Raw genomic sequence first — 19,082 nt, 5'->3', positions numbered from 1 at the left:
TGAATCGTAATGTAAATATCTGATATGCAGGATGGCCTTAGGCGACCCCTGTGAAAGGGTCATTCGACCACCAAAGGGGTCGCGACCCACAGGTAGAGAACCGCTGTTTTAGAGTTGGTTGATTGGGCTATTAACCAACTGGAAGATTAAGCCAAAGGTTAGGATAGAAAAGACCATGATGTTACTGAGTATAAAAATGGAAAAATAAAGAAGGAATGTGTAAGTTTTTAAAGTTTTGATATATTAGTTCATTCATTCAAAAAATATTAGGCAATTATGGCCTAGGCACTAGTTATGTACTAATGAGCCAATACAGAAATGATCTCAGCCCTCAGGGAGTTTACAGGCTAATAAAAGAGAAAGTTTAAAGATGTAATAAATATATATAAAATAGCAACTGCGGTAAGCTAACAGACACTATAACTGAAATTTAGTTAAGGGAAGGCCCTCTTCAGGGATTAGAGGATAAGCAGGAGTAAAGCAGTTATATGGGTGAGGGGTGGGGAAGCGGGTGTTTCCAGACTGAGGAAGAACATGTACAAAGGCAGGATCGTGACACAAGGGGACTACAAAGAGACCAGTGTGGCTAGAGCGGAGGAGCAGGAGGAGTATGAACTGAATCCTTACAGACAAGTGAAATATTTTGGGTTTTATCCTGAGAACAATGGGAAGCTGTAATGTTTTAAGCAAACAGGAGACAAGACCAGATTAGAGTTGGGTGAAGTAAATGCCAGCAGACCAATTCGAGGCTCCTGCATTGCTGAAGACTGGAGGTGAAGGTAGCATGGATCAGACTGGAAATGTTGAGAAGAAGGTAGTTAAGAGAGATTTGGGGATAGATTTGAAAAAGAGGTTCGAAGAAAAAGAATATTAATAGCTTTCCTTTTCAATGGTAACTAAGGTTCTAGTCTAGAGTAGGGCATGAGCACCCATGTCTACACCAAAGTGAATGGCTGAGTAGTTTCCCAAACTAACAGACTTGTAATCAAAAAAAATTAACAACACATATTTATAACATGTTCTTGTGGAAAAAAGCAAGTCCTCTTACCTCTATCAAAACACTGGTTTTTATAATGCAACTTTTAATATGTAGAAGTTCCTTAGGCAGAACTCTCTTAATAAAAAAGCATATTTTTATGATAGAGATACAATTGTTACAAATTCGAGTTCAATGAGTCAAAGACAAAAACAGAACTAGTTTTATACTTGGACAGGAATTTGTTCATCTTATGTTAAACTTTGGCCCAGGCTCTTTACTTTTCACGAACAGATCAAAATGTTTATCTTTGCATGTCTAAATCAGTTATATGTAAATGTAATAGATTTTTCATCATGTAAAACCCTGTCATCCTAGCTGGTTTTGCTCAGTGGATAGAGTGTCCACCTGCGGGCTGAAGGGTCCCAGGTTCGATTTTTGTCAAGGGCACGTACCTTGGTTGCAGGTTCCTGGACCTGGTCGGGATGCATGTGGAAGGCAACCTATAGATCAGTCTCTCTCACATCATTATTTCTGTCTCTCCCTCTCTCTTCCACTCTCTCTAAAAATCAATGGAAAAATATCCTCAGGTGAGGACTAATAAAAATAAAAATAAATAAAATAAAATCCTGCCAACCAGCAATTTGTATGTGAAAAGCAAATGTAAATTTAATCTCCATCCGAAGATAAGGCTATATATAATTAGTTCTTACACATACATAAGAAAAAATGTAACTCATTACATTTTTATTTTATAATTTAAAGGGATACACCTTTGAAACCAGCTTATGCTTAACCACCTTGAAGGCAAATACGGATTCAACTGAAATTGTGCCTACTGATTAGGTATATTGCAATAAGCTACTGGAAACATACACTGGCAAATATACAAGCCTCTTCTAGAAAGTTTGTATATGGTCATGTAATTGAAAAATATATATACATAATTAATCTTTTAAAAAGCATTACTATTTTTTATTCAGTTTGTCTAAATTGAAACCAAATTTGCATGTTCATTGATAAAGGTGTAGCCATAAAAGTTAACACATTAAAAAAAGTTTACTGAAATAGAGTCCTCTCCTGTTCCACTTCTACAGATTTTTACAGTTACCTGGATGGTATTTCCAATAGGACCTCCTGGGGCGCCTTCGATATTGGGCTTTGAGAAAGATGGCGGCATGCCTGGTTGACCAAGGGGTTGCTGTAAGCCATGGAAGGAGGGCTGGCCACCTGAAAGATGTGGCTGGGGGAATGAAGCTTGGTTTGACAGTGGACCTGGAGCTGAAGGTTGTTGCAGCATCTGTGACTGGGGATCACCCATGGGGTTCATGATTGGTGATGTGATGGGAACAGGAGGCATAAAGTTTTCTGGCATCTTTTAAAAGATCGTAATAAAACACAACAAGAATAAGAAAACAAATGATAGCAACATTTCCTCATATTTAAATAAGGGAGTTAGACTATTCCATGATTTAAAAACATTTAAATAGAATATTTTCAAATGAAATTTTATGCAGAATTTGAGTAAAACAAAAGTAGAGCTAATCTGGCTAAGAGAGATGAAGGGCTCAAACCTAGACCTCTCAGTTTCCCCATTTGCTCCCATACTTACTCCCATCATGAGGAGCCAAAACCAAGGTGTTTTTTAAAGAGGATATCAAAGTCTGGAGAATTTTATCTAATAATACTAGATTCAAGATATGCCAAATATGTTTGTGTGTTTAATATGATTGCAATGTAGCCCTAACTAGTTTGGCTCAGTGAATAGAGCAACTACCCGAGGAATAAAGGGTCCCGGGTTTGACTCCAGTCAAGGGCACATACCTCGGTTGCAGGCTTGATTCCTGTCCCTGGTCAGGGTATGTGTGGGAGACAACCAATTGATGTGTCTCTCTCACATTGATGTTTCTCTCTCTCTCTCTGTCTCTTTCCCTCCCTTCTACTCTCTCCAAAAATAAATGGAAAATTATCCTTGGGTGAGGATAAATATAAATAAATAATATTGCAATGTAATACCCTTCTCCTACATCACTAAGTGGATATTGCCTGTCACAATCACACAAAAAGTAGCAGATTAAGTTTCTGATTATAACTAAATTTGGGGTTTTCTTTCTGATTTACTATCTCCCAATTTTATGTTATGGCCTCATGTTACTATATTTGGGGGAAAGAGATCATTAGGAGGAAAAAGTAGAAAATGGCTTGGGGAGAAAGAAGAAACGAAATATATTATCTTGGGCTCTAACAGCTCAATAGTTATTGACATCTAAACAATGCTCAGCTATAGGATATTTCTTCATTCACATTGCATGTGATAGACAAAATATATTTACTAAATTCATGATTACTGTTGAAACCCCAAAACCAAAGTCCTAAAAAAAAATTTTTGAGAAGCCTGAAATTTTGTTTCTTACTCTTTGAAAGAGATCTGTTGGGAATTTATATTTTGCCTACTCAAAGAGGTTTATTCATGGCACTATTCATGAATAGAGGTTTATTCATGTGCTCCAAGTGGCTATATGATTAACAGAACATCTGTAGGCAACTGGACAGATAACTTTTTCTAGTACCTTCTTCTTCTTGGGTACTCTGTTCAAAGCTGGAGGATCATTCCAACCGTTCTGAGGACCTACAACAGATAATAGAGGGCATTTTCCTTTAGAATCCTGAACAGGAGAAAACCAAATTGTATCCATTATAGAATACATTCAAATTCTGCCTTAACCCAGAGATAACTGTCACAAGTTTTATCAGCTGAGGATCACTATGTAACCCTGGATTCTCAAACTCATTACCTCTAAAAATCACAAGACATTGGCTTAGTAGACAAGATACCCTGCCATTAAAACGAAAGAGCTGTGCTAAACAGTGAAGTATTTATATCTATATGGTGTATAACCAAGATCTGTTAACAATTCTTTAATAAAGAAAAAATAAATCACTACAGTCTGCTTTAAAAATGTCTTCTGATATTCAACATACAAAAAGAATAAAAGTACTAATCTCCTATTTCCCCAAAGAGCAATTCAATATAAGCTAACTATCCACATGGTAGAAACACTTTTTTAAAAAAAGAGAGCTCAACTATACAACAGCAGTACTTTTTATCTTTGCCTTAGGATTACTTACAAAGTAGAAAAGGACATTCAAATATCTGCGATAATAATTCTTTTAATGCCACCACATAAATTCCAAGCTGGCAGCAAATATAAAATTAAACTACTGTCAACTTTAGTAAATTTCCTCTTTTAAAAAAAACACCTGTCACCTGGCTGATATGGCTCAGAGGTTGAGCATCGACCTATGAACCAGGAGGTCACAATTCAATTCCCGGTCAGGGCACATGCGTGGGCTGTGGGCTCAATTCCCAGTGGTGGCTGTGAAGAAGGCAGCCAATCAATGATACTCTCTCATCACTGATGTTTCTATCTCTCTCCCTCTCCCTTCCTCTCTGAAGTCAATAAAAATATATTTTTTTAAAAATACACCTGTCAAAAAAACTGGTGACAGAAAAAGTGAAGAAGAAAAAAACAAAAACCAACACACCTGTCATCTCAAAGTGAGAAATGGATATAAGTAGAACTCATTAACTACCCTAATGCTAATATCTTTAAAGAAAAGAGGAATAAAACATACCAGAAATAAAACAGGGTAACTTCCAAATCATAATATAATCATGTTACATTTCATCCAGTTTTGTATATGTGTATATGTAAAGACAAAAATTACTCTTTTAATAAATTTTCTTTCAGAATTTTATCTTTTATTGATATTCTTGAAATTAAATCACAAAATTGATTAGCAAACCCTAGAATCTGTGATTAATACACAATGCCACAGAAGTTTTTTTAAAAAGATCTTCTCCTACACAGCATGTATTCATCTGCCTTGATTTTAAAGACAGAATAAATTTTCTACAAGTTCACGAGAGACAGAATGCCAAATGAGCTTCAAAACTCTAGAACTAATCACAAACTATTAAACCACATGCTACTATCTGCTTAGCAAATTCTTAAAGTTTTGGTCATACATAGGTTAATCATTCAAATCTCTCCCATCACCTTCTAATCTCAATCATATCTAAGACAATATTGGTATTGTCATTGTCTTTATGTCTATATATGACTTTTATGATTTAAAGCTATTTGTGTCATCATGTTAATTCATTCAGTTCCAAGACCTAATTAATTAAGAAGCCAAATTTTAAAAATGATACTGATCAGATTTAGGATATCATCAGCTTTGAAGTTCACATGCATTATTGTGAATGTCTAATAATTCCATTCAATGATTCAGAGATTTCCAAAAGTATATTTTATAACCAATTCACCTTCCAACATATTTGCCTGGTCTTGCACAGACTGATTTTCTGCAGACAAAATGTAAAAGTCACTTAAACAGTATTATCAAAGACATTCTAAACCAGGGGTGGGCAAGCTTTTTGACTCGAGGGCCACAATGGGTTCTTAAACTGGACCGGAGGGCCGGAACAAAAGCATGGATGGAGTGTTTGTGTGAACTAATATAAATTCAAAGTAAACATCATTACATAAAAGGGTATGGTCTTTTTTTTTTTTTTTTTTTTTTAGTTTTATTCATTTCAAACGGGCTGGATCCGGCCCGCGGGCCGTAGTTTGCCCACGGCTGTTCTAAACTCTACTTTTCATTTTATAATTGTTTCTTCTCCCTCCATCAGCTCCCAGAAAGAACAAACTAACTTTATAAGGGAATAAAACTTACTTTTTAATTGAGTCATGTGAAATGTTAGTTTTTAGGTAAAACAAATTCATTTATGTCAGATTTAATCAACTCCTAAACAGCACATTTTTCTCTTACTATGCTAGCTGTCTCTTTAAAGAGAAAATTTTATTCCTTCTTATTTAAAATAAATTTCCCCCGTTTGCATCAATTATTTTTCTATGATTTGACCAATGAAGCTCAGAAATATTAATGGGGGGAGAGTTCTTCCTAACATATTATAATTAATGTCTATTAATTCCCCCCCAGATATATGCCTAACTGAATCCTCCTAACCTCAAATCATGAAATATATTAGGCATGTTTTATTCCAACCCAGATAATCCTTGTTCAAATTTCTTATCAATTTAACACAGTTTTGTCTCAGCTATAATTTTAACCTCTTTCAATCTTTTTGCTTTTATGTCTTCAAACTATTTAAATAAGACTTTTTAAAAACACAATTAAATTGACTTCTATGTTATAGAGACCTACTTTAATAGGTAAAGCAAGCTACATACAGAACATGACTAGCTATAGAAGACAGTATTATGGAGGTTCATTATGAATGTGCACAATGATACTTTTAGTCAATTTTTAAAAAATCAACACAGTATTGTCTAATCTGGAACACGATTCTTTTTTTTTAATTTTAACATTTGTTTTTCTTTTTTTTAAAATATATATTTTATTGATTTTTTTTACAGAGAGGAAGGGAGAGGGATAGAGAGTTAAAAACATTGATGAGAGAGAAATATCCCCTACTGGGGATGTGCCTGCAACCAAGGTACATGCCCTTGACCAGAATCGAATCCGGGACCCTTCAGTCCACAGGTTGACACTCTATCCACTGAGCCAAACCGGTTAGGGCTGGAACACGATTCTTTTATAAAACTGTAAAGAGGAGATAATTTTTATTCTTTCAAAAAACTACAGAATGAGGATAAATCTCTTTCATACTCTTTAAAACATGACTTTTCCCTGGACTGTTTTCTTTGCCTCTGATTCTGCCATGCTGCCCACATCTATTTTGTAGGACCACCTCCCTCAAGTACCAATTCGACCATGCCTATGAGCAGTTCAAACTCCTTCACTAGAACTTTTCTTCTTAATATATATATATATATATAATCTATATATGTAAAAGCCTAAGCAATCGTTCAACCAGTAGCTACGATGCGCACTGACCACCAGGGGACAGACGCTCAATGCACAGGCATGGAAACATGGAACAGACTGATGAATCTCAGAGGAGGGCAGGAAGAGATTAACCAAAGATCTTATATGCATACTAGAGGCCCAGTGCACGGATTTGTGCACCAGTGGGGTCCCTTGGCCTGGCCTGCAGGGATCAGGCCGAAAGCGGCAGTCCGACATCCCCCAAGGGGTCCCGGATTGCAAGAGGGTGCAGGCCAGGCCGAGAGACCCCACCAGTGCACCAATCCATGCACTGGGACTCTAGTATGAATATAAAAATTTTGCCTAGGCATTTAAGGCTTTCTAAAATTTGGCCCATGTACAAATTTTATGTCCCAACTTATAACAAAGCTATGTGCTGTACACTAGAAATGCACTGTCTTTTTCTGCTTCCTTACCTCCATCTGGAATAATTTTGATTACAGACTGAACAGACACTCCTTAAGAATTTACTGAATAAGCCCTGGCCAGTGTAGCTCAGTTGGTTGGGCATCATCCCATGCACCAAAGGTTGCTGGTTCATTTCCCAGTCAGGGCACGTGCCTGGGTTGCTGGCTCGATCCCCAGTAGGGGCCATGCAGAAGGCAACTCATGGATAAGGTTTCTCTCTCATCATCAATGTTTCTATCCCCCGCTCCTTTCTCTCTCTCTAAAAAAATCAATTAAAAAATATATTTTAAATAATTTATTGAATAAAAAATAATTTACTGAATGAATTTTGTGATGACTGAAACATTAGTTTCTGTGAGTGTGGGCACATTACTTTGTGGTTCACTAATAGTCAGAGGGTTTGAAAATCCTAGTTTCTGTCAAGAATCATCCAATGGACAAGCAGAATTCCTAAATCCTATAGGGAACCATGATATGATTTAAGACACATTAGAACAAAGATAAAATTTCCAGTCATAATCACTTATATAACCTAAGCAAAACTTGTAGGAAATCAAAAAATAAAATATGATAAAGCTGTAACTGTTAATTAAAATAGAGGGGACTATTAACATGCAAGAGGTAACAAAGCAGCTAGCTTGGTGCATGCTGAATACTGAAAAAGTTTGCTTGACTTCTTCTTCCTAAAAGTCACTCTGCTTCTCAGCCAGGTTAGAACATTCTGTTACTTTGTATATAAGCAAAGACTTTATCTCATAGCCAAATGCACGTCTGCTTAAGAAGAAAAAGATACCCATGCAAATATTTAACTTAGATAATGAAGTAATAAATGCTTGAAACATGTTACAACATGGTTTTTCTAATTCCAACCCTCATAGCTATTTCTATCACATCAGGACTAGACTATGTAGTAAAAAAGAATGAACGTGGCTTTGAAGACTGAGAGACCTAGGTTTGTATCTCAACTTGGAGACTATTACAGTGCAACCATGAGACCATAATACAACTCCCAAAAAACTCAGATTTCCTCATGTCAATTTAAATAAGAAAATACTTGTTGCCCAGCTGGTATTGCTCAGTGGTTGAGCAACGACCCATGCACCAAGAGGTCGACGGACCAATTCCCGGTCAGGACACATGCCCAGGGTTGCGGGCTTGATCCCTAGTAGAGGGTATACAGGAGGCAGCCAATCAATGTTTCTCTCATTGGTGTTTCTCTCGCCCCCCCCCCCCCCCCGCTTCTTCCACTCTCTAAAAATCAATAAAAACATATTTAAAAAAATACTTGTCAAGTGCTGGTATGTGTCCAATGTACATTTAATAAATGATAATTCACTTCCCTACTTCCCTGCACAACCATTTAAATGGGGATTTACTTGAACACATCTTTCACTCATGAACTCTACTTCACTGAAACAATGTTGATACTGTCTTCACTCACCCAGGTTTTAAAGGTAAGTTTTAAACTCTATAACTGAATTAGCACTCTTCACTAAAATATCAACCTATTGAAGTATCTGTATTGAAAAGTCTAGATATTTTATTTGTGCAATAAAAGGTGCTACATATCGTGTGTGAGTGTATGTGTGTGATTTTTGGTGCTTTGGACTTTAATATTACATATCAAAGAAGAGAGCAGGAGATGTATGTATAATTCTGAATCCGTAAGACTTTATTAGAAAAAAATATATCCTTGCCCTGGCCGGTGTGGCTCAGTTGACTGGACCATCATCCCATACACCAAAAGGTGGTGGGTCCGATTCCCAGTCAGGGCACATACCCAGGTTGTGGGTTTGATCCCTGGTTGAGGCACGTGCAGGAGGCAATCGATTGATGTTTTCTTTGTCACATATATGCTTCTCTCTCTGTTTATTTCTCTCTAAAAATCAACTTAAAAATTTTAAAAAAATTTTCTTAATAGATTCTATTTTTTTATAAATGCTTTCAGTAATTAAAGCTACTATTTAGCACATAAAAGGGAAAAAAACATATACTGGACCCCCCAAGAGCAACTTTAGTATTAGGAACAAAGCAAGACTCACTCAGCTTTTTGCCCCTCTAGTATAAAACCATCTGTTATAAGCTGAAAGAGAAACTATTTCCAAAACCAAAATGCACAGGTTTTTGTAGAGTCACAACAAATTTTGCTGTCCCTGTCTCTAAATGCTTTTAAGATATTAATGCATTCTATTTTCTTCATAAGCTGCTGACTAGGTACTATTGTTATTCTGAGGAAACTGAGGCTTAAAGAAGTTAAGTAACTTACTCAAGGTCACATAACTATAAAGTAGTGAAGCTGGAATACAAACCCAGGAAGTTTGATTTCAAAACCTGTATTCTTAACCACTATGTTAGCGTATCTTAATCTTGGGATTCATTGATACCTTTTTATAGCACATGCTTTTGGGGCCCCTTTTACTATCCAAAAATGAAAATCAGATAATATAACCTACCCATAAAAAAATGAACATAATGCTCTAATTGTAACATGAGAGAAAATTAATTACGTGTATTTCACTATAAAAATCATTTAAAATCATAATTTTAATAGAAATTTTCAGGTATAGCTATACTGAAAAAGTTTGCTTGACTTCTTCTTCCTAAAAGTCACTCTGCTTCTCAGCCAGGTTAGAACATTCTGCACCTAGATGAGTTCTAAGATGTTTAAGAGGGTGGTATTGTCCTAATGGAGAACCAGTGCACTGCTATGCAACGACTTCCTCTGAGTTAGCATTTCTCTGTCACTTGTGTACTCTTACTCTTTTCCTCCCCTTTACAAATAAACATAATTATAACATTTGTACAACCTCACTGACTCTGTACTGTTTAATCTCCATGAGTGAGTTTAAGGCACAAATAATTTTAAAAATTGAAAAATTCTCAATAAGAACATAAAGCATAGTTTTGCTCTAGTAAAAAAATTAGTATCCATTGAGTATGATTCCAACCACCACTTATCTTGACAAATAATTTCTTACACTGACTTTGAATTAAATGTAAATTATATACTCTTACCCTTTTGAAGCTCTAAAGCTTTCCTTATGCAGCAACTAAAGTTCATTATGGGAGAATATCACTTTTTGAAATAGTTTTAGAATTTGTTATAAAAGCTTAATTAACATCTCACATTGTCCAATATACAAACAGTTAGAAATAATTCCCCTCCATCCACCCCTGTGTTCATGAAAAAATAAAGGAGGGAGCCAAACCGAATCCCTTTCAAGCTCAGACCTGTTCTTTGGGACGCAGGCAGCTCACTGGCAGCAGGCAGTGTACCTGTTGTTCCAGGAGGTAGTGCATAAGCTGAAGATGGTGGAGCTCCTGGTCCGCCATGCTGGAAGGATGCTCCAGAGGAAGGGAGAGGGGGAAGAGAAGCAGTAGGACTGGAGGTAGGTGGAGAGACCTGGTGCTGTGCTGCATACAGCTGAGACTGCCCAGAATAGGAAGGAGCAGAAGGTATGTAAGGGGTGTTAGGGTAAGCGTTTGAAGCAGAAGGAGCAGCAGGCTGCTGAGGTCGATACGTTGCTGACCCCCCTGTTCCGAAGGAATACTGCTGGACTGGTTGATAAGCTACACCAAGGAGAAGAAACAGAAATTTTCATTAGTCACAAGTTCATTCAGACAGCAACAGAAAACCAAAGTAATCTCATTCTATGAAAACTGTTTTTATCATTCTTCTTTTAACAAGTTATAACCAAACATGAACATTTATAATATGTTAGGTTGTGATAACTTAGATGCCCTAAATGTACTAAAAGTCATTGGATCCCATATCTGAAACCTGCCATTTTCAGATTGCTGTGGACTATGAAAACCTTTGAAACATCAGACCCAAGAACTGCAAGACAGACCCTTTTCTATACTAGACTTTCTAGGGGGATCATTTCATAAGATATATAAATGTCTAATCACTATGCTGAAACTAATAAAAGGCTAATATGCAAATCGACCAAACAGCATGCACTGACCACCAGGGGGCAGATGCTCAATGCAGGAGCCGCTCCCTGGTGGTCAGTGAGCTCCCACAGGGGGAGCGCCACTCAGCCAGAAGCCGGGCTCACAGCTGGCGAGAGCATTGGCAGTGGTGGGAGCCTCTCCCACCTCCGCAACAGAGCTAAGGATGTCCAACTGACAGCTTAGGTCTACTCCTCATGGGGAGTGGGCCTAAGCCATCAGTCGGACATCCCCCGAGGACTCCTGGACTGCGAGAGTGCGCAGCCCGGGCTGAGGGACCCCAAACCTCTGAGTGCACAGATTTCGTGCACCGGGCCTCTAGTTAACTATATAATATTTCATATACTGTACACAGTTTGTTAGTAATCAGGCAGCCAACTGATATTTTAATGCAGTGACCTGAATTCAGATAAGAGATCTTAATTTCAATACATTCTGTGTGACCAGGGGTAGGTGTGAACCTCTATAGAGTGAATCCAGTAGAACCATACCTGGTTCTGAAGACAGCACTTTCACACTGAATGAAAAGTTATATCAAATTTGTATTCATGTTAAGAACATTCACTTTAGCACAGAATGTGCTCATTAAGAGTAGCTCTAGGTAATGAATGGCCTCTTGCTTTTGCCATAGTTATTTAATCACTAGAGGCCCAGTGCACAAATTCGTGCAAGGGTGGGGTCCGATGGGTCGACCCTGATCGGGCCAATCAGGCCAGCTGGGGAGGCCCCCCCAAGGGCAGTTGGTGGGTCAGCCCCTCCCCCAGTCAGGGTGGAGGGCCGATCAGGGGCAGGGCTGGCTGGAGGGGAGGGGCTGCAGGCGGTTGGCCGGCTGACCCTGCCCCCTGGTTGAACTTCCAGTCAAGGGGACAATTTGCGTATTAGCCTTTTATTATATGGGATAATTTTCCCCTTTCAGATTTTTATTTTCTGCTCATTTAAATTTTAAAATAGTTGTGATATATTACTTTCCAAGGGCAAATATTTCCTGGGGGGGAAAAGCCATGGTGGATATATGTCATTATTATATATTTGTCAAAATTCACAGAAGGGCCATGGCCAGGTGGCTTGGTTGGTTGAAGCGTCATCCCATATACCAAAAGGTCGAGGGTCTGATTTCCAGTCAGGATACATACCTAGGTTGTGGGTACAATCCCTAGTCGGGGCATATACAGGAGGCAACCAATCAATGTTTCTCTCTCACGCTGATGTTTTTCTTTCTCCTTTTCTCTCTCTAATAGTATCCTCAGATGAGGATCTGAAAAAAATGCACAGAAGGTACAACACCAAGAGTGAACCCTAAAATACAGACTTCGGATGATAAAGATGTGTCAGTGTAAGCTCAATGATTGTAACAGATGTACCACTGTGGTGCAGGATGTCAACAGTACGGGAGGTTTCAGTGGTAGTGGGCAGGTGGTATGTTGGAACGTTCTGTACTTTCCATTCAATTTTGCTGTAAACTTAAAATTGCTCTAAAAAAATAAAGCCTATTTCTTAAAAACATAAAGTAAGTGAAAAACTACAACAAATGTCTCTTGGAACCATTTTTCCAAAAATGGTTTGTGTCATCTTGCCTGAAGGAAAAGAATATGTACCAAATAATTTCTAACAGTCTATTTTTTTAATACCAGATCATGGGATAAAAACTCTCTTTGACAGGTGTTAGTAAAGGCTCAGGAACAGGAGCCAGGTGTTCTGAATGGACTGACACAGGAGCTATTTGCTAGCATGTTGATTTAGGATGCTTCCTAGGGAAAACCATGTTTCTCTATAGCAAGGACTTGAGCCCTACATACACTGGTTCTTTATTTGTTAAAATTGACTTGATCATGGCTTTGGAGCCTCAAAGTAAATAGTTACTATATTAGATAAGACATGCTACTGTAAAAGGACCCCAGGGTCACTACTTACGCTGTGGCTGTGGATAAGGTGGTACCTGGGTGTGCATATGACCCGGAGATGTGGAAAGCTGAGCTGCAGCAACATTTGGATTAACATTTCCATGCATTAAGAAACCTGGAGGTGGAGGATTTTCTCCCTAAAAAAATGAGAATATGGTAAAAGGAGGATTACATTTGGAACCAAGAATCTTACCCGATGGATTTATAATCTGAAATGGAATTCTATTAAAAAATACTTTATTGTCAAAGAAACACTGCATTTTGCACATTCTATCTTCTTCAGAGCACATTTTCTGAGCAACACATTCTGAGTAGTTTAGAGATCAGACAGGTTCAAAGTAATAATTGCAATGAATGATTACAGATGCTAAAAGCCTCATAAAATAGTGTCAGTGATATTTATGAGTCCCCAGGATTGTCCATTTCTACATATTCCATCCACTATTCCACACTTTGTAAATGTAAGTATAAATGCCACAAGGGAAGGTTGCTTCTCTTCAATTTCTGCAATGCTAAAAAAAAAAAAAAAAAAAGGTAGAAAGAAAGAGAAAAGAAAAATGAAAACCTTCAGTAAAATTAGATTTAAACCATTGTTAGAACATTGATTGATGTTTTTCTCACTCAAGGCAATTTAGGACTGCAAAGGAGGAAAGAGGGATAAGAAAATAAGCTAATTATGCTAAAACTGCTTCTTGCATCATAAAAGCATTCGAATGCAATAAGCAGGCGAAGAGATGGGAAAAGGGGAAATTGAGAAAGGGGGGTAGAGAATATTTAACTATATATATTTAGGTGAGCAGAATTCTGCTCTAAGAGGAATAATGAAGGATATACCTGTGTGTCAGAGAGAGAGGCAGCAGGTGGATGTCTGGGAAGGGCGGTAGGAGTTTTGTTACTCCAGGTAGTGACAGTAGGGGCAATTCTAACCTGAATTGAACAAAGAAACACCAATCACAGAAAATAAAAAAATGAAAATGTTAAAAGAAGAAAAAAAAAACCCCAACGGCATTAACAGCCATACGCAAAGCAAAACATAAAGAGCAGCAAGACAGCACATTAGTCAGGCAACTGCTTTCAAGCTGGGATTCCAAAAGAAAAACGCATTCACATTAAAACAAGCGGAGGGAGGCAGTGGAAAAATCAACATGGAAAACTAAATCAAAGCACAAAGAACAATGCCATTCAAGTGTCAAGAATAAGAGGGGGAAAGCTAGGTCCTGTAAGTAGGAAAGGAAAGAAGACATTCTGAGAAAAAAGATAACTGAATAAAAAAATTATTTTGAAGCATTAAGAGTATTCATGCTACTATTATTAGTTCAGCTGTAAATTCCCTTTTCTAGATTTCATTAGAGCCGAAAAACAAAATTAGTCCCATATGAGGCTTAGAATCATACAGAGAATATTAAAGAATATTTGGTTTAAGCCCCACCCTTTACCATCGAGAAAATCAAAGCCCAGAGAAATAAAGGGGTTTGCTGAGGTCCATACAACTCACTGGTGAAGGAGTTACAACTGATTCCACGTCTCCTGATTCCAGGCTAATGTCTGCTTCACTATCCCATGTTGCTTACCCCAGAGTCCAGAGGTTTTCAATATTTTTTTAAGCCATCAAAATCTTTTGTGTAAGTAAATCTTTAGAGAAACTCCAACACATAAACAACTAATAGCAGAGATTTGCTAGTGGAAGTGGGAGTACAACTCCTAAGAATCTGGTCTTCCTTTCAGCCCTTTACTGCTGCCAGTAAACATTCCTTAAAACCATAAGCCACTGTCCTCATTCAGCATAGCATAAACTTTAATCAAGAAAATTACTGCTTAATTTATGGTTGAGTTTGTCTTTCTTTTCTTAAAGTATGAGACTGCTAAGTCAAAGTAAAACAAAAGTCTTGATGTTTTTGTGTTTTTCTGGAAAGACAGATAAGCCCAGGAACATAAAGAGTAAATACTCTCTTCTCCCCATGTACAGAATGCCTTACTACTTCAGTATCTGAGAGACAGTGTGGTCCAACTCATGGTGCTTACAAGTTCTAGTCCCAAACTGCCAATTAATTAGCCACACAATAGTGAAAAATTCAAGCTCTATGTCTTAAAACTCTGGTTGGTTGCTTGACCCCTCCACCTCTCAGTTTTCCCAGCAATCACCTCATCTGCCCTACCTATGTCATAGACTTTCCAAGTCAGGCTTAATCTCCACAAAAGTGAAGAATTAAATCTATTTTGTTTACCAATATACCTCTAACAGGTAGAATAAGGATAGGCGCTCACAGTAGGCTCTCAATAAATATTTGTCAAATGAATAAAAGACAAAACTGCTAAAACAGAGAGTACTCTAGTTGTTACCAAATGTAATCTATCTTGATTGCCGAACCGGTTTGGCTCAGTGGATAGAGTGTCGGCCTGCGAACTCAAGGGTCCCAGGTTCGGTTCCGGTCAAGGGCATGTACCTTGGTTGCGGGCACATCCCCAGTGGGGGGCGTGCAGGGGGCAGCTGATCGATGTTTCTCTCTCATTTATGTTTCTAGCTCTCTATCCCTCTCCCTTCTTCTCTGTAAAAAATCAATAAAATATATTAAAAAAAAAATCTATCTTGATTTATGTACACACCAAAAAAGTACAATAGACCAAAAAGCATGATTTGATTTTTTTAAAATTTTTCATTTTATATTTACTTCGCTACAATGAAATGTAAGAAAGACCCAGCCGCTCAGCCAGTGTTGACCCATGAACCAGGAGATCACAGTTCGAAACCAGGTCAGGGCACATGCCTGGGTTTCGGACTTAATCCCCAGTGGGGGGCATGCAGGAGGCAGCAGATCAATGATTCTCCCTCATCGTTGATGTTTCTATCTCTCTCTCCCTCTCCCTTCCTCTCTGAAATCAATAAAATTATATTTTAAAAAAATAAAAAAAGAAAGACTCTGTCAATTCTATTAGCAAATTGTTCTATTTTAAAATGGGCATAGTAAAAAAATTTATAAAATAAAATAGGCCAACTACCTGTTAACTTTGTTCAATCAAGACCATATATTACTTATGAAAATATACTTTTCCTTTAAGAACACTAAGGTTATCTGATGGTCTAGAAATATAAGTTTCTACATGAAATAGTAAAAGACAATAAGGGACACATTTTATGCCACTGAACTTTAGGCAATTTTAATTAAATTAATTAATTAATACAAATATTTAATCATTTTCACACCCATTGTGAACTACAACTTCATAAACCCTTGGTCACTCACTTTTCTGTAATATCCAAGTTGTCCCCCAAAAAAGTGTGTATTCTCAATACTCCTTATCATGCTGATACAGAAGACACAGTAAACCTAAACTAATGATTCAGAAAAGAATACTCAAAAAAGACTATTTTCTAAAATTAACCACAAAATTGTTGCCACCACTTTACTTACAGTTTGGTAAATGAATCAAATTGTAGAAGTTTCAAGAACAAATGTACATGTGTAAGGAAAGTTTGAGTGATGAAAAAATCAGAAATCTCCCTAGAGAGCTTAAATGTATATCTAAAATATAATCTATTGGACTAGATTAAAGGGCTAATTAAAAAAAAATATTTTAAAATAAATAAAAGAACACCTTAAATATTTGAATAATATGTTGTCTATTTTTATCATAGCATACAAGGTCTCTTAACCCAACAAGCTAAAACCACCAATTTGAACAGAAATACATAAATGTTCCTACGTCATCTGGACCATTTCACTCACATGGGGATAATATTGTTGAGTTGGAACTCTTGGAATCTGTGTGTGGTCAGCAACTGGTCCAGGCCTGCCCTTGGGCAGCTGCTGCCTCTCATAAGGTACTTGAGGTGATTCCTGTCCTGGTACAGGCTCTCCTTGTGCTCTACGAAGTCTGTCACGAAGCTGCACAATATTTGGCTATAAGAAGCAATGGAAGAAAACAAGGCAAATTGTTAGAGTTCACCCCAATATATGACAATATGTTGATTTTCATAAAGTACAGTGGTCCTTGGTTCTCGACCTTGTTTGAGAAGTGATTTGTAGAAGTGAATTGTTCAAAAACTGAATCTTTTTTTCCCCATTAGAAGTAATGTAAATTGAATTCATCTGCTCCAGACCCCTACTTTGTTCTCACAATTTTTCTTTTCACTTTGTTGCTATCACTAACCTTCTTAGGACCCAGGGTGACTTATTATAGGTATTTAATGATATTAAGCAGCAACAGACCTCCTTGCAGGGCCATCTGATCCCCAATGCTAATCCCAAATACTGTCTGGCCTGTCCTTTTCAGCCTTTAACCTAGCCCCATGGCAGGAGGGGCGGAACAGGCCAGCAGGCCAGGGCAGGGTGAAGGAGGGAGAGGGTCAGGGCTGAGGGGAAGGGACAAGCACAGAGTGACACGAGTGGGATAAAATTAAAAAAGGGAAAAAAAAAATCAGCAGCAACAAAAGCAAAAAAAACCAAAAATATTCACAACGCAATTTCCTGAGATATTAACAATGCCAAGTTTAGCAGTAAACTGACTCATACTCGCACATTATCTCCTTTGTTTGTTCCTTGAGAAACTCGTGACTGATCACACAGGTATCAACATGAATGGGTTGTAGAGTGGAGATCCAGTTTTGTTCAACAACCAAGACATTTTTCCATGAATAACTTGGCTGAGAACCGAATTGCTATAGATGAGAGATGTTCAAGAACTGAGGTTTGACTATAAGCTTGATCATTCATGTATTTGCTCATACGCTGTGTATTTTACAACCAGAGACCCGGTGCACAAATTCGTGCATGGGTGGGGTCCCTCGACCTGGCTGGTGATGGAGGGGGGCTGGGGGGGAAGGGCCACGGGAAATTGGCTGGTGGCCCCCTGATCAGGGCCGATGGGGGGGCCAGCAGGGCCAGGCTGCAGGTGGTTAGCTGTGGGAGCTGCCCTGTGTTGAGCGTCTGCCCCCTGGTGGCCAGTGCATGTCATAGCAACTGGTCAACCGGTTGTTCCAGTTGTTCTGGTCGTTCGGTCAAAATGGTCACTTAGGCTGTTATATATATATAGATAGACCTTGGCACATTAGGTTTTGACATCATTCTAATACTCAAGACTTGACACCAAAGGTCCATTATACATAGAGTAACTTGTAATGTAACTGACGCAGTGATTTGAATTATGCTGACCACATGATGGCATACAAGATCAATGTCACTTCTCATCACTGCTCTTCTGTTGTTTTCTTATAGTTGAGTAATGCTCACAAATCACAAAAGTAGTTAAAAAATATAACTTTGTTTCTTTGTAGGGAAAAAAGGCCCCAAAAGAGAATCAACTGCTAAAGATGGTGATGAAAGAAAATGATGCTCTAAGAAAGAGATAAAAGCTACTTTAAAAAGATGTTTTAAATAAGATGTCAAACTCAAAGAAATTATACAGATCTACAACTATGCAGATCTACAGTATGAGCTGACTATATACATGTTCTATATTAACAACAAAAAGGCAACGTTAAACTGTTTCAGCAAGAATTCATTTCAATACCTTTAAAATTATACATTTCTATAAGTTCATGTCATTTAGACATTTTAGGTATTCTTTATTGTCTTTTATGGAGGATAATTGTATACTATAATGATATCAAAAAAATCTCAATACAACCCTGGCTGGTTTGGCTCAGTGGATAGAGCGTCGACCTGTGGACTGAAGAGTTCCGGGTTCAATTCTGGACAAAGGCACATGTCCGGGTTGTGGGCTCCAGCCCCAGTATGGGGCATCCAGGAGGCAGCTGATCAATGATTCTCTCTCATCATTGATGTTTCTGTCTCTCTCTCCCTCTCCCTTCCTCTCTGAAATCAATAAAGAAATATATTTTTTAAAAAATATCTTGGGACATATTCCCCAGAAAATACTAAGGGTCTACTAAGATACGTAGGAGAAAGAAACATCAAGATTACATTTAT

The 19,082-nt window shown here is 37.8% G+C and overlaps 1 protein-coding gene across 48 annotated transcripts in view; it reads right to left on the bottom strand.

Moving 5' to 3' along the window:
- SEC31A (SEC31 homolog A, COPII coat complex component) overlaps positions 1–19,082 on the bottom strand; it is a 90,008-nt gene that overhangs the window by 5,523 nt on the left and 65,403 nt on the right. For 18 of the 48 annotated variants that reach the window (XR_009448820.1, XM_059666845.1, XM_059666855.1 and 15 more), the window contains 7 exons: positions 16,881–17,054; positions 13,990–14,082; positions 13,166–13,292; positions 10,532–10,870; positions 5,307–5,345; positions 3,547–3,605; positions 2,088–2,351 (listed from right to left, as the gene is read on the bottom strand). Coding sequence is in view for 47 of the 48 variants with exons in the window: in XM_059666845.1 (XP_059522828.1) it covers positions 2,088–2,351; positions 3,547–3,605; positions 5,307–5,345; positions 10,532–10,870; positions 13,166–13,292; positions 13,990–14,082; positions 16,881–17,054 (1,095 nt within the window). In the remaining variant the exon portion in view is untranslated. The remainder of the gene's footprint in view (positions 1–2,087; positions 2,352–3,546; positions 3,606–5,306; positions 5,346–10,531; positions 10,871–13,165; positions 13,293–13,989; positions 14,083–16,880; positions 17,055–19,082) is intronic. The other 30 variants (XM_059666754.1, XM_059666787.1, XM_059666965.1 and 27 more) reach the window with 8 other exon arrangements.

This window comes from Myotis daubentonii, chromosome 1, assembly GCF_963259705.1.
Source record: "Myotis daubentonii chromosome 1, mMyoDau2.1, whole genome shotgun sequence".
Classification (NCBI taxonomy): domain Eukaryota; kingdom Metazoa; phylum Chordata; class Mammalia; order Chiroptera; family Vespertilionidae; genus Myotis; species Myotis daubentonii.
The sequence above is the reverse complement of the archived record's forward strand: the minus strand, read 5'-3'. Positions and strand labels throughout refer to the sequence as shown.